The following is a 24,432-nucleotide window of genomic DNA, read 5'->3' on the forward strand; positions in this document are numbered from 1 at the left end:
GAAAACTATCATGGTCATATATATATATATATATATATATATATATATATATATATATATATATATATATATATATATATATATATATATATATATAATTTCCTCTGTGAATTGTAAACAAAGATAATAGATATTTACAGACTTAAAATTACTCAATCCTTTTTATAAAAACATCTGCTGAAAAAAGAACAGCAATGAAACAAATTGAGAACTTATGGATTAACTCAGGTATATTGTATATATACTGTATAAATATGTATACAGTACTGTATATATATATAAATATTTCATTGTATGTTACCCTTTTAGCTAACTGTAGTTATAAGATACCCAGTGGCATCAGTACCTGTACTAGCAGCAGTCACCTTTACATGGAAGGGGATGATCACTTGCATATTTGGGGTCATCTGGACAGTGACTCACAGTCCTGTAAGGGTGGGATGGGCTCCATACCTTCCACCTCGGATGGACTACGAATTTCTGGCCGCAACTGTACTTTCTTTCGATCACATTCAAGGACACAAAAGGGTTTTCTTTTCAACTCAGTACTGTAGTCTTTTGTGTCTTCATCAACTGGGAAGGTGTCTTAACACATGATTTAACAATTTTGTAGGTAGACTTAATTTAGTTGCTCACAATTTTCCTCTTTTTCTTGGATGTTTCTAAATTTTCATCAGCAAGAGTATTCACACAACTGGTGACAGGCTGAATTTTCTTAAAGTTAGTGTATTCACAGTGTCGATTTTTAATATGAATTCTCAATGATTTTAGATTAGGGAATCCCTCAATTAGGTTATCTTTATAACAGTGTGGACAACAGAACACATTTTCTTTATGGCATCTCGTGACATGACTTTGTAATTCAGATTCTTGTAGGCAAGAATATGGTTTGTCTTTCCCAGTTTCAACACATTTGAAACATATCAGTGGTGTAGAGCTTGTGGCAGCAGAGTGAAGCTGTACTGCTGATGTTTGGTTTTTTATTCCACCTTCAAAATTATAAAAAACTTCACTCTCTGTAGTTTTCTGGGTTGGAATTAGTTCGTTTGAGTTCATGGGACCACCTTCTCGTCTGAAAGTTACAGTGCGTGGAATTTTTTTGGCTTTTCTACCTGGTGGTACTGACCTCACATGAGAAGATGCATCATGTACAATTTGTATGTGATCAAGTTCATCACCAGTATCCATACAAGATTCTGCTGAATAAGATAATATATTGTTAACAGCATCAGGTATTTCTTCACTAGTACACTGCAGGATACCTTTATTGACAAGATGGGAATCTACAGTTTTACAACGTCTCCGATATTGACCAATTGAATGTTGATGTATATTACTATTTTCATTCATAGTTGACACAGTCAATTGCTTTGCTGTAATCTTACTAGATGATGACCTCATTTTGTCTACACAATCACGTTCAGTTAGCGTAAACCTTCTTACGCCCAGCACTTGGGCATTTTCATGGGCATCATCATTATTAACATGTTTATATACTAGCCAGCCATTAAAGTCAGGCTTTAATTCAAGTCTTATTTTAAACTGACACTGGTTGTGTTCATAAAATGGCTTGGTGGTAGGTATACCAATTAATGGCCTATGAGTTTTCTTCTGAGAATAATAATTATAGCAAACTTTGCAAAGAAATTGCTGATCATCAAATTTGTACCACTGTTTACTGGAAGTTTGAGCCTTACAATGAAAACACTCTTTCTCTGAGGGGACAACCTCATTACAGCATGAAAATATGCCATTTTCAATTCTAACTTTGTTTAATAATTCACCACACTTGGTCTTGCAGCAATCGGTTCTGGATGAGCAAGTGAAAGTAACATGAAGTATCTGCTGAGAATTATTTAAAAGGTCTGATGGAGCATCTGGTCTTAGAGAGAAGGTATCATCACTCCTATGAGTTGTGCCCCAATTTGGATTACTAACTACAGAAACTGAAGGACAATTAGGGTCTCTGTGTATAATAAGGTAAGGTTTTACCTCTGGACTAATTGAAACTGTCTGTGTATAATCAAACTGGAGCATATGGTCCAGATATCTACGAGTTTCTATACCGGTCATGACTTCATCAATTAAAATCCAATCATTCAACCATGAACTAAAGTTAATGAAGTCCCCTAAAAACTTTTTAATTTTTTCCATTGCAGCGCCATCTTCTCTGCCAGCTGGAGAACACTTAAACATTTTGATTTTGGGTTTTCCAACTTTAGGAATGCAAGTAAGTCTCAATTTATTTGGTTTGATAAAAGATATTGATGGTTTTGTGACCAGAGCATCAACATTATATGGGAAGGGAAAATTTACTTGAGTGCTATATTCCTCTTCCTTTTGTAACCAGTCATAACAATTAGCAGAATGTATAAACTCCTCCAGCTGGGGTATAGTTTTAAATGACTTAGAAACACGATGACCATCATGTGCCCTGATGCATTCTAAAATATAAGTTTTCCTTTGCTGTTTAAATGAAACAGTTGGATAACCACTCACGTATGGCCTTAAATGTGATGTATCTACATTATACTTGGACCTGGAATTACATTTTCTCATAGAACGTGTCATTTTTATTTTGGAAGCAAAATTAGTATTTGACGTAGCTGCATGAACTGTGCCATAATTGGCACTGTGTACACTATTTTCTTCTTTAAATTTATATTGAATTTCTTCATAATCTTCACCATCGTTACCATAGTCACTAAAAGACATCCTGTTCACTGGCTTTGTTTCATAAATAACAGTACTGTGCTCATACTCATTTGTATCATCAATTGTTCTTACTGTCTTAATTTCAGTCAGATACAACATATTCACATCAATTCTACCAGAAACAAACCAGTCCATCAAAATATGTCTTAAATATCTAGAAAATTGTGATATATTACTTAGGTACTGAAGTTCTGGGATATTCTCTTGTGCCAATAATTTCTGAAAATATTCACTGTCTAATGAGATTAAACTTAAGCCTATAATGACCGCTATGCCACATGCTGAAGAACAGCTCTGAAGTGGGTAATCTTTACAGCACTGGTGATCACATTCATGAGCAACATTTTCCCCAACAGAGGCTGGGTTATGTATATACCTAAGGGTGGGTGTATCAACATCATTATTAATATGCAAAGCCAATTCTTTAGCCATATTCAAAAATGTAGCTGGAGCTGGCCAACCCAAGGAATCTGCATATATAACTTCATTGGTTTCAGTGCTGTAATAAGCAAATGAGAAATGTTCTGCTGTATATACACTACCATTTACTTCTAGTTGGCCAATAAATGTCTCAGAACAATCAGGAAATGGGAACTTACCCATATGGACTACAAAACAAATCTTTATGTCAGCAATGGACAAGCGTTGCTGCCTGAAATGGTTTATTATCTTATTAGCCATTTGTTGTGTGTGTGTTATATAACTAGCATTGATGTAGTAAATTTTTTGGCCAACTTGCTTACCTAAAATATGACAAAAATTGCTAATCACACCATCAGTAATATCTCTATCACAAGTAAGTGTTGCTAAATCTTCAGTCAAAATGTCCTCATATTTTCTTATAAAATCTACAGATCTGTAACCGTGTATCAAATTTTTAAATTCTTTTATTCTCCCAGGACATACTTTATTTTGTGAATCAATTAGTAAATCAGGTTCAATCCAATTGATTTCTTCTAAAACAGCTTTTTTGGTCTCTATTTTCTTGTGTACATCTAAGCACTGACTTAAGTCATAACTATCAAAAATACCAAATTCTAAGACAGCTGCATGTTCAAGATTAGTCTGGTTTTTTAATGCTGTCATATTGGCCAAGCATTCTTTTATTTGATTTCTTGATGGAATTATTTTGTGTGTTGAATTACAACTGACAGAATCTTTTGGGGCATACATTATAATTTTTGAGGTTTCAATCTGAGGGCATACAAAATTTACATAGGCACCCCTCTCTTGTGTGGTACTATCCATATCAATAGTGAGAGAACATTTATCAGAATCAACATGGACTTGTAGCTTGTTACTACTCATTTCACCAAGAGTTCCTCGAGCAGACTGATCCTCTGTAGATGTTCGTTTTCCACCTCCACGTTGTACATTAGCTCTCCTTGTACTGATATTAGTTGATGCTGCAGTGTTTGATGCCTGAAAAACATTGATAGCAGGGAAATTACCTTGAGAATAAAGAAGGCATGAAGAACTAGTCAACGATATCCCTAACTCTAATGACACAATATGTATAAGAAAGAAAAGTAGTGTGCAAGAGGAAATCATTAGTACCCACCTGTCACAGCCGAGAATGGTTTTCAGATCTTTTCCTTTCTAGAACTTATAATTCTAATTATGTGTTGGAAGAAAAACTGTAGTCGTGCAGCTATGACCAGAACATGATATGGTGGAGAGATCATGAACATAATAAGCTTACATATATGTAGGACATTGTGTAATTTCTGTCATGAGAAATTGACATGGGTCAAGAGTACAGTACAGGTATCCCTCGCTATACAAATATGCAAGATACGAAAATTCGCTTACATTAATTTCCTAAATTAACACTCTTTTTTGTGCTATGAAAGCTTTCCCCATTTATATGAATTTGGGTCTTGGCAAAAATTCAAATTACGCACCCCTGGGAGTCACCTGGGGCCACCACATCCCCCTAGCACCTCTCTCTATCAAAAGGTCAAAACAAAGGGAATAAACATTTCTTTGTGTGAGAGAGTGGGATGTGAGAGCTTTGGAAAGGGTAGGGAAAGGGAGCATCCCCAGTGGGCTGGGTTGCTATGGTGAGGCTTGAGGGTTTTAGCTCAAATTTTCATCTAGATATGTTTTTGATGTGTTAGGTACAGTAGTAAATTACAGTAATTGTGTACTATTTATTATGAGGTACTTTTTTGGGGGGTGACCTGATTTTGGAGTATTTTTGTCATTGGGGAACAGAACCCCATTTTCCCATTTGTTGTTATTCGAGATACAAAAATTCACTTAACGACTTTTTTCCCAGAACCTAACCCATTAGTATATCAAGGGATACCTGTATAGTAATGCTTGCTTTGGCCAACAAAATATGCTGTACTTACATCACCAGCTGCCGTGGCTAGAGTCTTGGTCATTATAGTATTGATGGGTTTATGTCTGGAATTCCATGGGCATTCTACGTCATTGTCCTGCAATTGTATTAATTTCATGAAATTACACTGTTGATAGTAGTGTTCAAACATTCCAATAAAATAATATATTAAACTGTAAATAAGTAACAAGATAAATATTACACAGGTATTATATTCCATTCTTTATAGTGACCAAGTGAATCTATCCAGGGACAGGTAAAACTATACTCGAGATACAGTACTACAGTACAGGTAACCTGCAAAAAATTTAATTCCACCTTTCATAAATCTCATAGAAAATTGGCTAAGCTCTGGAATTTTAAGCTTGACATTGTTGTACTTGTACAATGTTCATTGTTTTTGGAACGAAATTTTCAGTAAACTGATGGTTGAAAGCACCCACAGGGAGGTTACGCATACAGTACTTTTAATTTTATCCTCTTCGCCACTGATCGGCTCGTACGCCGCTTGGGCGGTCAGCCATGTCTGATACGCACTGTTGGCAGATACTGGTCATGCACTGGCTCCTGAATATATCTGAACCTGCACCAGTGTTGGTCAAGTCTGGCCTTGAATGAGCTCACACTCGGTGCTGTCACAATACTCAAGCAGATTGTTTCAAGAGTTCACAATTCTCACTCAAAAAAAAATTTGCCTCACAGTTTTCTGGACTTGTGGCTTCTTCAACCTTGAGCTGTAACCCCTTGTGGGGCAGACATCCACCAGCTTCAGTTTTGTACAGTCACAATCCAAGTTTCGACACCCCCCTGGCTGGGTGTTCGCCGGAGCCAGGGTTGAGGTAAGGCTGGGTGATCGGATGCAGACTAGTTCAGCAATGTGGTAACAAGGCACGACAATGGCGAGGTTCACATTCCACCACAACAACACTCCGAGACTCATAGCACACGAGCACAGGAAGGAACTTATTACGAACTCTAACATGGCATGAACTTGCATAACAAATGCATTCACAACATTGTTGCCACTCATAGCAATAACATGTTAAGATTGGAGCATGAAAAACTTTGCCTGGTCCCAAAACACTGGCTTGGAACTACTAGATGCAATACCTTGTATTACACATGAATCATCAGGGTGGCCGAATTTCACAAGAGGGAGGACGGTCAGTCGACAAGGTGAGGCCTATACAGTACATGTGTAAATATTACCATAACCCTGGGAATATTATGGTTTTACACATAACTAGGAATTCATATAGTCATGTTTACAATATTTAATGGTGTATCAGTAACTATATTGGAGTATTTTGGCTTGGAATGTTGCAATTCACATGAATCACCCAAACAATTTCGGTCTGGTCTGGAGCAGTTACTTTGCCAAAGACCTGGACCCCCAGATTAGATGCCTGGCTGTGTGTCATCATTAGAGACTACTTCTTGGTCACTTGCCTTGTTTCCTGTCTACTGCTGCTTTTAGTTTTTAAATTTCACTTTATAATGTCTCGGATTATGAAAGTTATGGCACAGAGGTCACCATTATTACAACTAGTTACGTATATGATTATTTTTTTTTCACCTGAATGATAAGTATCTGTGACGTCCTAATCATGGTGTTTGGTAACATGGAGCTAATTTCCAACTGATATGGATATTCTAGCTGGAGGACGTGGCCGTCCACCTAACACTCGAACCTATCGCCCGGAGGGGATAGCCAACAGAGCTCTGATAGTGGGTCACAATCAGGGTTGAACATCAATTAGTGAAATCAGTCGGCTTATGGGGATCAGCAAGTCTACTGTAAGACAATGGATAAGGCAGTTTGAGGGGGGAGGACACGTCGAGACGAGGCCGAGGTCTGGCCGCCCTCGTGTCACATTACCAGCTAACGAGAAGGCTCCTCCATGCTGTGATGGGACTTATTCTTTGTCTGTAGTAGTGTCACGATACTTTTAGTCCATCAACACGTGATATTTATCAATACAGCCTCCCAACTTACAACAGGGTTAGGGACCCAAATCCAGGTCGTAAGTCGAAAATGCTTAAATAATACATAGAAAACCTAAAATGGGTGTCTCTTTTTCTTCTCAGCACCACAAAACTCTCACTTTTAAGCTTACCAGCCATTTTAAAGTGAATTATAAACAAAAATTTTGTCAGTACACTGACGTTGGGACTCGAAAATATGTAATTTGACAACTTTTGGTACGACTGAGGCAGGTCGTAAGTCGGGGAGGAGCTGTATTCATATTTCATAACTGGGTTGAGAACAGCCCAAGTTTCTCATGCCTCACTCCTAACTTGCTATTGTTATGTGCCAACAATGTTATGAATGAAATTTTGTTGTGCAGGTGCATGTCATGTCAAAATACGTAAAAATTTCCTTCCATGCTCGTGTGCTGTGAGTCTCTGAGTGTTGTGGTGGTAGAAGTTGCATCCGATCACCCAGCCTTACCTCAACCTCGCCTTGCGGAACACCCAGCCGGTGTCAAACTTTGGATTGTGACTGTACTGTACATGCAACCGAGTAGTGCCCCTTCCCCACTCGAGATGTTTACAGCCTCCCGACTTACTAACCTACTCGACTTACGCCCACCCTCACACTTCTACTGACCTGCCCCAGTTGTACCAAAATTTGGTCAAATTACGATTTTCGAGTCCCAAAGTCAGTACACAGACAAAATTTTAATCTGTAATTCACTTTAAAATGGCTGGCAAGCTTAAAAGTGAGTGTTTTGTGGTGCTGAGAAGAAAAAGTGACCCCCATTTTAGATTTTCTATGGATTATTTAAGCATTTCCGACTTACGACCTGGATGTCGGTCCCTAACCCCATCGTAAGTCGGGGAGCAGCTGTATACATTTTGATTAGGTCACCCCTTGCCTGTCTGTAGTATTAGCTAGGTAGTTGCATTTGCTCCAATCTCTGAGTAGCTGAGGTTCCATGGAGCAGGCACCAGTCTGGTGGCCCTCCTTTAGATACTGTATACCGGACAGTCTTGAGCCCCATATAGTCCAGCTTCGGGAGGTCTTACTATATTATGTTTATTTGGCTTTTAATCATTATGTATACAAACAAATTTCTATAAAACATGTTTTGTGGCATTTTAATTTTTTTCATACCAAAGTAACTCAGCTTGTATAATGGGAATTGATGGGAAAATATGGTTATTTATGAAAAATCTGTTCATGAAAGGTTTTTGGGGAAGAGAACATTGTTTGTGCAGGTGGGGGTCAACATGCTCCGAAATTTTACATGCCTAGTGAAGGCCCTCATATACCAAAATTTATCGTCCATGGTCTCATACTGCTCCCCACAAAGTATGCACAGATAGTTGTTTTAGCTACTGTACAAGTACAACAGCATGGACATGCACCTCTGACCATCTTGGTGGGGTCATCTTATGTGACAGCGTAAAGTTTACATTATACAGTACTGTATATTTAAGAAGAAAGATGTAAAATGTGATGTACAATACTGTAATTTGTTAGAGTACATTTGTATATTGTAGTGAGAAGAGAATAAAGGGTCAAAGCGTGACTTGTTAAAACAAAGTTTTGTTTACTGGGCATATGTACTGTATATTGTAAGATACTGTATACCTGTATTACAATATTGTAATATGAATAATCCATGAGCATATATTATAATGGATTGTTCAGTAAAACTATCATCAAACATTCTCAAGTTTTCTTCTATATTTTTTATTAGGTAGCTGGTTAATCCAGACCCCTGTCCTTTACTGGTAAACATGAACAACTGTTGGTATTACTTTAGTTTCAGTCATCAGGGGAATTTTACGAATTAGGTTAGGTTATATTAGTTTGGATATCTAAATACAGGGATGACCAAAACTAAAATTTTACCCAACTGTCATCCAGTACAGTACAGTACAGTATTACTAAAGAATGTTAAAGCTTCTATGGCTAGTTTATGAGCACAACTTTCATAAACAATTATTAATCCTTTTAAAAAACTATCGGGAAATAAGGTAGCATCCATGCCCTGTACTAAAGTTTTCATGGTATTACTGTATTTTAGTTTTGGTCATCCAGGGAATGTTAAGGGTTAGATATAGTTCTTGGGTTCTGTGGTTAGGTTAGGTTAGTTTGGATATCTAAACACAGATGACTGCAGCAATTTTTTTTCGGTTTTCATTAATGTGTACTGAAATTTTGCCTGACTGGGATAAGCTAAACCACTTGTGGTAGTAAGAAGAGGATCAAATCTACCGCTGGTGATATTACAGTTTTGTAGAATTCAGATGACTATGACTGCAACTGGTAATTCAACCCCTTTACTTTTTGGGGCAGATATTTTCCCCCTCTAGTACTGTCTTAGAAATTATAAGTTTAACTTTTAATGATTACTAAGTTTGCCCTCACTAAACATACAGTAACCAATTGTCATAGTATTTGTAATACTGTACACATTCTCCTTTACTTTCAACATTAGTTAACCTAAACTATCCTTATAAAAATACTTTGTTCCCTTTCAATATAGACAAGATGCCACTGAAGTAAAAATTAATATATAACTAATATGCAGTTAACAGCAATGAAAGTTCATTATCTGTCCTGGTAACTAACTTTACATGTAACTAATTACTGCTACTTTACGACTTTCAAGTGGATTTTGTAGGGTAGAAAAAGTAGAATGTTTAGTGTCGTGTGACTTTCTTCAGAGGAGTTCTGTAATTTATTTACACCAAGATGCTTAGGTTTAATTACTTTTAATATAGTATGCAACTTCCTTATTTCCGCAAGGAGTTATGGCTGTGGATGTTAGGTAGAGTAGTTAAATGGTTTCTTTCAGTGCTCTAAATTAAAATATAAAGTTAGAAAACTACCACGAACACCATAGCTCTTTATTGAACGTTGGCAACACGATTGCACGCAACTGGAAACCTTACTTAAGCAAAATTATACTTGGATCGTTATCACGGGTTTACTTATCATTTCTGCTGTCGTCAGAAATATATCCTAGAGCAATCTTGATCGTGCTACATCAAAACCTTGTCTTGCTCTCTAGGAAATGTTTATAAGTACCCCACGGAGATGCACCAAGACTATGAGCTTACATCAATGAATGTTAAGTGTGCATATCTTAAAAATTGGGATTATACATAATATGTAACATATTATGTATGAAGTATACCACGAACGTGACCACTAACCCATTTATTTTTCGTTCGTGGTCATATACCAACACTGTAAGTCTTACACTCGGTATAAATACCTCTGGTGAACTGATGGTCGTCGTGCACCTCACCATGTTAATCACAAGATGGCGGACACGCGTTTCATACAACTGACTGTATATAAGCGCAACGCTCCCAAACTAGGGGCACGTGAGGCCATGTGAAAAACTTATATATTAACATTGTTCTTTCTTTATTGGGAAATATTCAATAAAATTATGTAACATTAATTTTTTTCTACGTATACTGGTATTTCAATCTCCCCCATATGCACGAGATCCATGGACAAAATAGTTTCGAGTTGATTATATATATTTAAAAAATGGGGGTTAATAAAAGGCAAAGGGGGTCATTTAAAAAAAGTTTAGGAACCATTTTTAACTAAACAATCAATAATTAAGAATTGTGAGATATAATCGCTTGTCCTCATTTATTTACTGAAAACAAATTTACCGCACAAATAGCATCTAAGCGTTATACACATGCCAAACCAATTATAAAAGAGTATAATGATTTTCGTGAATAATTATTAATTTACATAGGCATTTTCGTAGGTGTTGGCTAATGAAACAGAGGCTTGGCCCGGCGCATCCCGCTTCTACCTTGTCTGCGGGCTAGGGCTTCCCCGTGTGGCTCTGCTCTACCTCCGTCCACTCAACCAGCATCCGTAGGCGGGGCAGCACGTGCCGATAAAATGGACTTCAAACCAACTCATTGTGACGTGGCCATTCCAGGTTCTAGACTAGGGGTAAGTAAAACCTTGTGATCGAATTTCCTGACCTGATATTAAGACATTTATTTGGTACCAACGGCTGGTGGTTAATTATAGGTTAATAGTGACATTTTTCTAGTACAACCGGTTTGTTAGCGGTGCAGTGTTTGACGGCATCTTGAGCCCAGCAATGTTTGTTTGGTTAAACAATTTCCAAAAGTAAACAAGTTAAATATGCTGTATAAAGGTCATACAAGGAGATTTTTAGTATGCAGCAAGGTGAACATGTCGCCACGTGGCCAGGTTCACGTGGGTAGCTCCACTGATGTGCCGCGCCCATATTTTCCTTTCACTGATGATTCTAGAATAGGTTGTGTCTGTGGATGTATTTTTTTGCGGTCGTATAATATGCTTTAGCTAGTGTGCATCAATGCGTTTTCGAATGTAGTATTCCCTGAATTAATGACGAACTGTTCCAGATGTCGACATCTCTTGAGTTGTCAGGCCGCACCTCGATTATGCGGTTCAGTTCTGGTGCCCTTATTATAGAATGGATATCAATTCACTGGAGTCGGTGCAGTGAAGAATGACCAAAGTAATTCCGGGACTTAGAAACCTTCCATATCAAGATAGGTTAAAGAAACTAAACTTGCATTACCTAGAAAGACGAAGAGTGCGGGGAGATATGATAGAAGTATTTAAGTGGGTGAAAGGAATCAATAAAGGGGATATAGATAAAGTTCTTATAATATCCGAGCAGGATAGGACTCGGAGCAACGGATTCAAGTTGGATAAGTTTAGGTTTACGTGGGAGATAGGAAGAAACTGGTTCACAAATAGGGTGGTGGACGAGTGGAACAAGCTTAGCAACTTTGTAATAAGTGCGGAACTCTGGAAAGTTTCAAAAGGAGGCTAGATAGATTCATGGATGATAGAGAGTGGTAGTAACTCTCGACAGGAGTGTGACAGGCCAACCGGCCTATTGCAGACTCCTTATTTTCTTATGTTCTTACTTAAGAACGAGATAGAATGGTCGTCTGCCTCGTAAAACTCTGCACAAATGACAACCGACCTTCACCGCGGCGATTGTGAGACTGGTCAATGAAATACCCAGGTTGATTCCTTTGAAAAAATATCAAATGATGGCCGAAAAAAATTGCGACTGGATACTTCAGTCAATATTGCCCATGCGTGATGCGCCGGTGACATAAAAACAAGAAAATGAGTGCAATAGGCCGGTTGGCCTGTGCATGGCAGTGTGGGGTATTGGATGTACAATGCAGCATGGTGCTGGGAAGGCAGCATGGTTACAAGCGTGATGTAGAGAGCTGGTTGGTGAGGATGCTCAGAGGAGGACCAGCTTGTGGGTCGCCATGCTCGCCGGCGGGAGAGAGGACCGCCAGGCAGGAGCGGAGGAGGTGGTGTAGCTTGCTGCGGCTGTAGCTAGAAGAGAGGTCACCACGAGGTCAGGTCTTGTATAGCGGAGGTAGGCGTGGCTTAGTAGTTGACCTCCGTCATGTAAGGCGGCGCTGGTTGACCTAGACCACGAGGCATACATTGGGGAATTTCGGGTCGGCTACTCAGCGACAAGCGTTTGTAGGGGAGAAATCCACTACAGCAGCTCCTGTCGAGAGTTACTACCACTCTCTTATCATCCATGAATCTATCCAGTCTCCTTTTGAAACTTTCCAGCGTTCCAGCACTAACTACACAGTTGTTAAGCTTGTTCCACTCGTCCACCACCCTATTTGTGAACCAGTTCCTTCCTATCTCCCTCCTAAACCTTAAACTTATCCAACTGTTGCTACGAGTCCTATCCTGCTCGGATATTATAAGAACTTATCTGTATCGCCTTTATCGATTCCTTTCACCCTCTTAAATGCTTCTAACATATCTCCCCACTCTTCGTCTTTCTAGGAATGTAAGTTAAGTTTCTTTAACCTATCTTGATATGGAAGGTTTCTAAGTCCCGGAATCATTTTCGTAATCTACTGCTATTTATTAGTAATCATAATCTTCATATCAACCATCATCTCTAGGCCCTTGACTCACCCTGTCGTATATTGCTTGGAAACTAGGACATTTTATTTCTAATTGGCTATTACTGTTTGTTTATTTTTATGTGAGTACAGTATAATTGGTACTGACCCGTGCTATATTATTTTCATGTTTCAGAGTTACCAAGTTAACCTAACCTAACTATTATCGAAAACTTAAAAATTTACCACTATACTTTACAAGAGATCGCGAGATTAATGAGTAACATTAGGAAAATTTGCAATAGAGAAAAACTTCTTCCATTTCTAAAGAACGTCCCAAAGATCAGGATCGTTTTGTAACCTTGTGAACTTCCATACGACACTTGAGATATTCTTGAGCAGTACCATTAATGTTTTACATATGACCAATTTTTAGCTGTTCTATTCTGTATTTAGAACTGACATGTGTTCTGAGAGGAGCATTAATTATATACCTAATTATGTTGCTTTACATAACCTGCATCCAACCCTTAATTCGAAAGACTAATATACTAGGCTGTACCGTGATCATTGAATCAAAGTTTATTAGATTTTTTAAGTATTTGAGAGAACAATTAAACTTTAGTTATTAGTGATTAATTTTTATCATGGCGGCAGTATGAGGGGGGAGGGTCTGCCCTGGCTAAAATAAATCTATACCTCTTAAGTTTCCATGCACAACAGAAATATGGTTAGACATGTTTATAGCTACACAATGAGCGACTCGCAGTGAAATGTCAAATGCCGCCAGTCGCAGTCAAATATAGTTATTAAGGTTTTGTTGGTTGTGGACGAGAGCGCACTCATGGTAAAGTGGCACAAGTAGGCACTTAGCCAATCACGGCAAATATCCACTATATTTTTAGGATAACCTCGTTAGTATTGTAACTAACACTCACTTTGTATGAACCCAAGTACTTTGTTAGTCTTGTTTCGAGCAATTACGGTTTGTTGTCGTGGTTTAAGATTCATTTTCACCATTCTCCAAGGTTAAGTACAGTAAAACTTCACTTTGCACTCGGTAGTTTAGACGATTTCAAGGCACTTTTCTTTCATGCTTCCCTTGCAATTGACGTAAAAATTACTAACCTGACTGAATTGGTCCTACCGTATACGAGTATAAAAGTCAATTGCGAGGGAAATGTTAAAGAAGAATTGTTTCGGGATTGTCTGTGATATTGATAGCAAAGATGAAATTTCTAAGATTCCATGGTTGTGTAAAGGTAAAACAGTACCCTAAGTACTCAATCATATCTAATACATCTGTGAAGGTGAAGAAATTAGTTACGTAACAAGTTTCTTTTCCTTCCCCGTTGTTTTATGTCTGTTAGAACTCATTAGTGACTTAAATTTCCATCACTTATTTGTTGCTGGTTAATGTATGGCTCTTGGCTGTACTGTATATACCCACAGTTCCCCCTGCATAAGTTGCTTGTACTTATGTTGGGCTAGTTAGGTGGGAAGATAAAGGATCCTGTAAAAACTCACTAAGAATGTCTTTTTGTGGTCCTGTTCAGGGTAACAAGTGCTATGTTCTGAAGGGTGAATGGATCCTTAATCCTGTAAGATGTACCTTTATGTTGAAGTTATTAGTGGCTTCCTGTGGCAAGTTATTTTTTGGGCAGAGGGTTTGAAATATTTTAAGGATAGTGAAAAGGGAAACTGGTAAAGTTAGACATTTGTGTATTGAGAGTTACTGAATGTACAGTACTCGCTTCTCCTTGGTCTGTATGTTGCATGACAAATTTTCAGCATTATATTCGAGTGGTCCAACAATGATTTTGGTGAGGGCATCTCCCTAGGTCTAATATACTGTATTATATGGTTTAAAGATTCCTTTGAGGAACTTTAAAAATTAATTCATTGAGGATTGTATTTAGGTCTATCACCAAAGGAGTCTTTGTCTGGGGGATTAAAAATGCACCTCTGATGGCCTTGGTTATCATGTAATCGTAATTACTTATTTTAAACTTAATACCTGCAGTATAAAATGATTAAAAATATCCCTGAAATTGGTAGCATTATACAGTACTGTACGCTTAGCTGAGGCTACCCCGTATTTTCTAAGCTTTTCAGGATTTATTGTACGGTAGTTGGGATACATTTAAGTACTGTATTAATGTTTTAAAAATTTCTTTTAATAGGTTGGGATGCTGTACCAGAAGATAATTGATATTGCACAAGTGGATGAGTTTTGTTTCTGGTAAGTGTTAAATTCTCAGTACCTAGAAAATGTCCATATTTATTCTGTATGTATTTCATAAGTTAGTCTTGATGGGTTATTTTTACGTTAATACAGTGTAGTACAATAGTTACTTTATAATGTCTTAAAGGAAGTGGAAGTATTGCATAGGCAGGCCACAGCTGCCTCTGACCAGTTTGACACACCTCTACAGTCTGGCGCCTCAATAGGCCTGTGCACAAACTGCTTGACTTGAGGTGAAGGGACGTTCAGTGACCCCAGTGGTCCAGTCTATCAGCTTGGTGGCATCTGGGTTTGTTAGGTGTTCTCCTTGGCCTGATAGTTGTCACCACAGGTCTCATCTCCCTACCCCCTCAACTCCAGTATCCTGTCCACTGCCTCTCTCCTCATCCTCCACCTCACTGCACAGCATGGCCTGCAACCTTCCTCTGGGTGTGCATACCAGGCTGACCTCCTCACAGTGGGCATCACTGTCCAGCACCTGACTTCTCAGCAGCTCCAGGTGGTACAAAATGTGCCTGGCCCCCTCCACCCAGCTGTGGTTGACTTTGATGTTGTACCAGTTAGACAAGTACACCCCACTATGAACTCCACTATTAGCTTGAGATTCTTCTTGTGCTTCCCTTTCACTCCATGCTTAGACACCCAGTCTGCACATCCTCAGTGCAGTTGTCAGCCACCTACTATGAGAGACTGGTCCACTTCCAGCAGGGTCAAGTTGTGGGGCAGCTCTCCAGTCCTGATGGCTTGGGCAATCCTGTAGCCAGAGGACTGGTCTGGGAGAGGTCCTCACAGCCTCTTTTGTACCCAAAATGCTCAATTTTCCTGTTGCTATATATCACCATTGTACTGAAATGACACTGGAAAATCGTAATTGCAGTTTTATTTAGTACGGTTTGACAATAGGTATCAAGGTTTTTTTTATACTTTCCTCCTTGTAGTAATGATAGCGAAGCAGAACACGAGCCACACATGGAACCTCTGTATTACGACTGACTCTACTGTTGCAAATGCTATATAAAAGCTGCCACACAATGCTCATCAATTGGGACTTGATTATCCCATCCCCTATCTCGTGACTGTAGACATGTGATACCTGACAAGGCAAATGAGTTCAATATGCAATAAAAAAAATATTAGTGTTATTGTAATGTATTGAAAAAAATAATGGTTTTATTAACTTAAGTGGCCTTTCTTGACCAAGACCTAAACCACAATGCAGTACCCACATATCCCCCTGCTTAAGTTGGTTGTACTTCTGTTGGGCAAGTTTGTTGGGTAGATAAAGGACCCTGTAAAAGCTCACACTAAGAATATATATTTTTTTTGTGATCCTGTCCAGGGTAACACAGGTTGTTCAAATAGATTGAATAGTGTTAAGCCTTTAAATATCAGAAAATTTTGAAGAGTAGGAAGTTAGGGGTTTCCTTTATAGGCATACTAGGGTACCAGAAATATTTTATGACTGCTAGCAGTGCAAATCTTAGGAACAGTACTACTTTTTGTTACTGTGAACTCCACATCTAATGATATATGTGTACAGCCTCGCTAATATATTTTAGAAAAGATTGCAATTTTAATGAATATTACCTGCTAAGTAACCTTTACCGGTAGTGCCGGCATGAGTGTGCCTTGCGGTACTTTTCCATTTTTCAACAAGGTTTGCAACTAGATGGTAACATACCGGACTATACAGTACATAAACATTTTGCTAGCAAAGCTTCACATACACTAGTTGTAGCTTATGTAAAAATATTAAGGTATTATCAATACTGTACCGTTCCTCCCTTCTTTCTCCCCATAAAATGTATTTGCTCTAGCTTTAAATTTTTTTTTACTTCTACATGTGTATAAAATTAACATTTACTTTATCTTTTCAGTTTCATCAACAAGAACCAGCATGAAGGTTTAAAGAGGTAAATTTATTGACAGTATACTTGTAGTAAGGTTTTAAGTAAATATTTTATTAGGATTTTAATGAGAATTGCACAAGTTATTTTGGCTGGTCTCATGGACTGATAGTACAGTACTCGAGAATTGATAAGTTTCATTGTGTATTGACAAACCAATATGATGACAAATTTCGCCCCTATCGTAACTGTGTTGACGATTTTAATTAGTCTTTCTGAACTGAAACTAAAAATGGTGATGATTTTATGAATGTTAAAAATTAAAGTGAAACTGTTTTTTCCAGTTACCAGTGGTCACCATGAAGATATTGGAGGCAAGTATTGTAGGTGTTCTTTTTAATTAGTTAGTCATTATAATTAACCTCTAATTATCCAACTATTTAGATATTTTAAATATGAATATAGGAATGTTACTTTAATGTTACTACTGTACTTGTTTTGTGGGAAGGACCAAGTCAGGGTTGACATGTCCTTTTTGGCCCATGACCATACTTAATGGTTACTTGGAATAAAAATGTATCTAACCTATACACCATATTAAGTAGTGGAGTATTTCCTACAGACATAATTGGGATTTCTCATCCCTCAATATTACCTGGGCTCTGAATCAGTGAATATATATATATATATATATATATATATATATATATATATATATATATATATATATATATATATATATATATATATATATATATATATATATATATATATGGTTAACTAGCTTAGGTGACCTAAATTTCTAACCAAATTTTCAACCCAGGAATGCATAATTGCCTCCAAGATCTAAAACAAAGCCAAATGCACCCACAAAAGCTTATGAAATGAAATTTGGTTACGAGATTATAGGTACTATATATTTCTAAAGAGTGTACTGTATTAGAATTACTGTACTTCACTTTGGTTAATAAATTAAGGACATAACAGTTGTGAACTGGCTGGAAAAGACCACAATATCTTGTCCCTGTATTGATTTTCATGTGTTTATACATGTCCCACCCATTTGTTGCAAGATTTAGGGCTTTAAAATTGGCATGTCCTGTTAGCCTATGACCACAACAATTTGGTATATGATTTTTAAACTACAATGGATCACCATACAGTCTCATGAAGATGACAGAGCCTTGTATTGGCAGCTTAGAATTAAATATTTTCCACCTTAAGACTTTGTAGGGCAATGACAAATAGGTATTTTATTCTTGCAAATACAGATTTAAATTAACTGAGAACACCCCTGCTCTACAAATAAAAGTTATATGGGTATGGAATGCCATTTTAAGCCAGCATCATGCTTAAGCTTCATTGTGTAACACAGCATGTGATGCATTGGTTTTTACAAAGATTGGGTTTCTGGCTGAAGGTTTTTATGGGTACAATATACTTTAATATCGTTCAGAATTAAATAACACTGCATATCATTGAATGGCTCTCCCCAACACCATTTCTACTGCAGGGCATAATTTATTGTATTAAAATGTGATGCATCAGCAGCTCCATTTTAGTTTGTATCCACTCCATTCACCTTTTTATAATTGTCCTCGGATAAATATTGGCTAACCGTTTGCATCATTTTGGAGAAATATGAATCTTGAGACCAACCTGAATAACAGTAAAACTTTTGTGGCTTGTATTCATTTAATTATATCTGATAAATAGAAATACCAGTACAGGTATTGTAATGTGGATTTTATATAATTTTTGTTTTATTACAAAGTGGCTTTTCTTGTTATGACAAGGACGTAAACCACTTACAGTACCCACATATATCCCCTGCTTAAGTTGGTTGTACTTCTGTTGGGCAAGTATGTTGGGTAGATAAAAGTCCCTGTAAAAGCTCACACTAAGAATGTTTTTTGTGATCCTGTCCAGGGTAACACAGGTTGTGTTTATGAAGATAATAGGCTGTTAACCTCAACATGATTTTGGGTTTGATTGACCTCATGTGAGCTAAGTTTTAAATTTTCATACCCTAGATTTTTTAATGGAAATAAACGTGGTTTCTGAAAATGTTACAAAATTTTTACATTTGGTTAACAAACATCTGATTATTTGCACCTTCAACTGCAGGAGGCAGTAAAATAATAATACAGTATTGTACAGTAATTTAAAAAAAAAGTTAAATATGCTTGAAAATTGCTGGCCACTACTGAGGCACAAACAAATGGGCATCATGCAGCAACTCTGCGCATATCAGTCATTTGTTACTGGTTTATTACCTTTGGTAATTTGATTTTCTAATATTTTCACTGGAAAATCACCCGTGATTGACTGTGGCCCCAAGAAAAAGCTAGTGAAAGTAGAGTGCATGGTGTTAATAAGTCGATGGCGTTCATAATGTCTTGTACACAGTATAATTGTAGATTTCCCTGTAATGCTCAACACTGTGATCTTTCTTTCAGGCTACCAAGATGTGAAATGTTAGGCTTTAACTTGCCTAATTTGCTGCCTCCAGGGTTTTGCCATTCACTGATCTTGAGAGGCTTCATTATTATATTTGTTCAGAAGACTAGTAAATTTAAGTGAATGAAGATATATGGAAGATGGAGGACAAGAAGTAAGTAGATGATAATGTGCAGTATAACTTGCTTAAAATTGATTAAGAAGGAAGTGGTTTTGAAATTGGTATCGTACACGTTAATTTTGATTTGTGAGGGAACGGCCGTAAAACTAACTAATCGGTGTTTTTACTTGGGAATTATTTTGAATATAGAAAGTAAGAGTTCCCTTGTAGGTGTGTAGAAGTGTGGTAATGAATTATGATGATACTTAATCCCGAAACTGATGACTGATGTTTAGTTACGGATCTCTGAGGGTTATTTGTGGGGTTTGAGTTGTTAAAATTTTACAGGCTTCTAATTTTTTTTTTCCCTAGAATTGTTGGTCAGCACCAGAAGGAAGTTGGAGAATGGATGGCCAGGTAACAATGAGATTTGTTTTAGTTGCCAATTACGTTGATTTTAGCTTCATACTATATTGTTGATTATTCAGGAACCGAGGCACATGTGAAATGATCACATTGCTTTATTTTCCTCTTGAATTGATAAGCTGTTTAAGAGCATTTGTAAAAAAAAATGAAAAAAAAATAAATAAATTAAGAGTGAAATAAGAAAAATTCGAGATTAGAATATTTGAAGTGCCTTGTGTAGGAAAGGACTCCATACCAATGACCCACAATTTGATAAGTTTTCTTGGGTCAATAAGTAAATGAGTTGAAATAATTGCCCTTAAGCTGGAGTGTCTTCTGGGTGATGAGAAACTTGGGATTTTGGGTTATGAACTGCTTCCATGCCCCAGGGCCACCAAAATTTGTTGCAATCGTAAAAAATTTGCCTTGAGTTTTTGTGGCAATGGCAAAAAAAAATTATCCATAGGCTGTCAAAATCTCTTGAAGTTTTGAGAATTGAGTAGTCGTTGCTTGTCCTGCTCTTCTGGTATAGACTACATTTCACACATGGCTTTTGTCAATGTGCAACTGTGACTGGCTCTATTTTGCCAAGTATTTGGAATTTTATGAACATAGGAATGTGTTACTGTATAGTGTTCACAACATCTTATTTGGGAAGGGGGTTGGCATGTCTGTATGCCCCATGACAATGCTTAATGGTTATTAAGAATAAGAATATCTACCTATAGAACAGACTAAAAAGAGTAGTATTCACACAAGACTTAGATACAGTACTGTATCTTAACCCTAATATTACCTGGACTATGAATCTATTGGGTTTTAGAGAAGTCAGTGGAAGTACTGTACAGGTACATTGATAATTAATTTGAGTGATTACTTTCTGATGAGGTTTGAGCCTAGGGATGCACCATTTTCAAATTTCTAAAACCAAAGCAGATGCACCTACATTTGCAATTGAAATCTATTCTTGTTTTGAAATATAGGCACTTGTATATTTCTAAGGAATGTATTTGAAGTACAGCATTGTACTCCTTCGCTTTGGTAGATTTTAAATTTAGTATCTTAACTTTTGTTGAACTGACTGGAAAGCAGGTCTTGGAAATCTGGCTTGTCCTCGGATAGATTTTCTTCATCTGTTCATGCTTCGGACCCACCCATGTTCGTACTGTACTAAGATTTAGGACTTACGCGAACTAGTATACCATAAACTTGGCTTTTGATTCTTGAAACTTAACAGTTGGGTCACCTTTATGAATAGGATAATACTTTGTATTGGTGACTTAGAAATGCATATTTCCACCTGATGTGATCCTTGTAATACTTTTTCATATAAGGTAGGAATTATAAATGAAATGCTTGTTATTTAAAGTGACAAGCCATCACCATTCTTAGAATGTTTAATGTAACACAACACAGCATAGTATACAATAGTTTTTACCGAGAGTGGGTTTGTGGATATGTTTCTGGGGATTTGGTATGGAATCAAATAATTGGACATGCTGCATTCTTGATATTTCTAACAGGACAATTGTAAGTCTTGTTTATTGACTTGTGCCAGTATACCCACATATCCCCCTTCCTAAGTTGATTGTACTTCTGTTGGGCAAGTTTGTTGGGTAGATAAAGGACCCTGTAAAAGCTCACACTAAAAAATATATATTTTTGTGATCCTGTCCTGGGTAGCACAGGTTTTGTCCAAAAAGATTGAATAAGCTGTAAAGGTAAAACTTGGTGTGATTAGCCTATAAGCAAAAAAAAAAATTACCACAGAATCCGCCACCACATGGTGGAATGGTTTTATTGTATATTATGAAAAACGTTTGTAATATAAGAAAAAGGCAGAATTCTTGCAATTTGACGAATAATGAATTTGTTTTACTGTGCAGTATATGTATTGCCTCGAATGATCCAGTGATAATGTTTTGACATCTGACCGTTTTCTTTCAGGCTACCTAGATGCCAGTAATGTGGATTCTTCAACTTGCTTGCAGAGATCATGTGGAAGGTGGGGGAAGTTAGTATTTGTCAGTTTGTACAGTGGTAGATTAAATTGTTTTGAATTGCTCAGTTAGTTTAAGGTTAATTTCATTATTAACGAGTAATGGCAAAATTAGGAGGTCCAATTTTGACTGAATAGGGTGTGATGGTGAAATTAATGGTATAATATTTGGACTGGTAACATGTTGATAAATTGCTTTGTTTCTGTAAACCAATATGATGACAAATTTCGCCCCTATCGTAACTACAGTATTTGACGATTGTAATTAGTCTTTCTGAGCTGAAACTAATAATAGTGATAAATTTAAAGATGTAAAAAATTAAAATGGAGTATTTCTTTTCCAGTTACAAGTGGTCACCTTCACCATGAAGATATTTGAGGCAAGTATTCTATTTAATTATTTTGTACTTAAGTTCTAAGCCAGTAAATTTTGTGTCCAGAAATGCATCCCTAGGGCAGGATTCACTATTATTCCATATTTCATGAAACTTAAAACAAGTGGGTTTGAATGAAATGCATTGTTTTTCAGAGTTGAAGTCCACCTGAGAAAGAAACCAGTTGCCTAAAAGCATGTACTGCACTAGTATATAAAATGAATATGTAAAAATATCTTACCACTTCGAAAGTAAAATGAAATTTAAAAAATATTGCATCTACTTGGCAAATATTTAAAGATAGCTCAAAACTCTTAAACATGAAAGGGACTACAGTAAAGCTGCGAGTTAAGATGGTAATGTCCTCCAATATTGCTGTACAAGGCAAATTGTTGTATTATGAATCCTTAATTACCATTAAAATAAAGCTACATGTTCCTTAGTTTCACCTTTTTACAACTTTTGTTGCATTTTACCCCCTTGTTCCTTAAAACATTAAAATTATTGGAAAATAAAAACATTAATGTTAATTAATGCAACTTGTTAAATATAATTCGCCACAGATTAGTGATAAAGAACTCGACTGGGTGGGGGCCCAGGGTATGATTGAATACAAAAACATATCTTGACTTAAGAATACATATATTTCAAAATGTCTATGCAAGTACAGGTTGTACCTCTAGTCCGGCATTCTGTGGTCCGGAAACTCCCGTGGTCCGGAACGATTCTAGTTTGTCCAATAGGTAGATAGGCAGCCCCCCCCCCTTTTTTTATCTGAATTATTATTATTATTATTATTATTATTACAGGAGTATTAAATTTTTGCCCCTCAGGCCCCAATGTGGGTCAGTGACCTATGCCTGGGTGGGCTAATCCCAAAAAAGCCGCTGAAATTAAGGTTTGTTTACATCCCGCAGTTCGGCTGCTCTCTCTCTTCCCTCTGCTTGTCTATACAGAGTACAACATTTAACCCTTCTATAAATATGAGCAGTAAATAAGTGTAGCTTTCATATTCTTATGTAGAGTAATGACGATATATTTTCACATGTGCGCCTTACATACGAGCAGTCTGTTTTTACCATTAATGGTTAGCTACTTGTATTGTTCCATTTATTAACATTAAATAACATTACAGGTACTTCAAGCAACCATATTCATTCTTTACATTAATTTTACTACAGCTAAACTCAGGGTCTTATTTTCTTCAGTTTTATATGTAGAACCAATCAGTCACTGGTTTCAGAAGCTTTAACATAATATTCCAACGTATTATTAATAAATTGTATTGTTAATTGCACACGACATTAATTCAATAAAACAAATTCAGAAACATTAATTAAAATATATATGAACAGTAAATAAGTGTTGCTTTCATATTATGTAAAGTAATGACGATATATGCCATCGCAGCATGCACTTACATATGCGACTTTTCTTTTTACCATTATCGTAGCTACTTCTATTGTTCCATTTATTAACATTAAATAACATTACTTTAAACAACCATATTAATTTTACTACAGCTACAACTAAGGTCTTATTTTCTTCAGTTTTATATGTAGAACCAGTCACTGGTTTTGTAATCAACTAAAACAATGCTGTCATTTCTCATGTGTTTAATGTTCTACGGTTATTAATGAATTGTATTGCTCATTTTGCACATATAAACATTAATTCAATAAAAAAGACATTCAGTAATAAACAATAATGAATCTTTTGTACATAAGAGAAATGACCCTGTTTACACGATTATGCACGCCGTCTGCACGTTGAGCGGGCCGTCAAAACCCGTCGAAATTCAAGTTTCCACGCCAAAATTTTATTTATTTATTTTTTGTGTATTCCAATAAAATGCGTTAAGAATTAAAAACTCGCGAAATTTGAGAAGCTACTATACGACATTTAACCCTTCAATATGTCTTCAAAGAGACCATGACGCAGAGAAAGTGGTGCTAGTGCTTCCAGGCTTAAGCACAAGTCACTATCTAACCAGGAAAAGGGTGAATTTCCATGGTCCGGCACCGGTCTGGTCCCGAGGTTGCCGGACTAGAGG

At 36.9% G+C, this 24,432-nt stretch overlaps 2 protein-coding genes across 5 annotated transcripts in view; one reads left to right on the forward strand and one right to left on the reverse strand.

The window, feature by feature from the left end:
- Positions 1-1,914, forward strand: part of LOC121857201 (ATP synthase subunit s, mitochondrial-like) — a 75,506-nt gene extending 73,592 nt beyond the window's left edge. Inside the window, exon 6 of the mRNA XM_042353150.1 lies at positions 1,802-1,914. Coding sequence (XP_042209084.1) covers positions 1,802-1,826 — 25 coding nt within the window. The 3' untranslated portion in view covers positions 1,827-1,914. The remainder of the gene's footprint in view (positions 1-1,801) is intronic.
- On the reverse strand, positions 36-10,359 carry LOC121857200. Of its 4 annotated transcripts, none has more exons than XM_042353142.1 (3): positions 10,297-10,359; positions 5,073-5,159; positions 36-4,137 (listed from the first exon to the last, which is right to left on the reverse strand). In XM_042353142.1, the coding sequence occupies exons 1-3, from the start codon at positions 10,330-10,332 to the stop codon at positions 625-627; spliced, it is 3,636 nt and encodes a 1,211-aa protein (XP_042209076.1). In that variant the 5' UTR covers positions 10,333-10,359; the 3' UTR covers positions 36-624. The 4 variants fall into 4 exon arrangements, with proteins under 4 accessions (XP_042209076.1, XP_042209075.1, XP_042209077.1 ...); XM_042353141.1 differs by having other exon boundaries at positions 10,282-10,335; XM_042353143.1 differs by having other exon boundaries at positions 10,235-10,299.
- Between the last annotated feature and the right edge of the window lie 14,073 nt (positions 10,360-24,432).

Source organism: Homarus americanus, unplaced genomic scaffold (genome assembly GCF_018991925.1).
Source record: "Homarus americanus isolate GMGI-L3 unplaced genomic scaffold, GMGI_Hamer_2.0 scaffold20465, whole genome shotgun sequence".
Lineage (NCBI taxonomy): Eukaryota > Metazoa > Arthropoda > Malacostraca > Decapoda > Nephropidae > Homarus > Homarus americanus.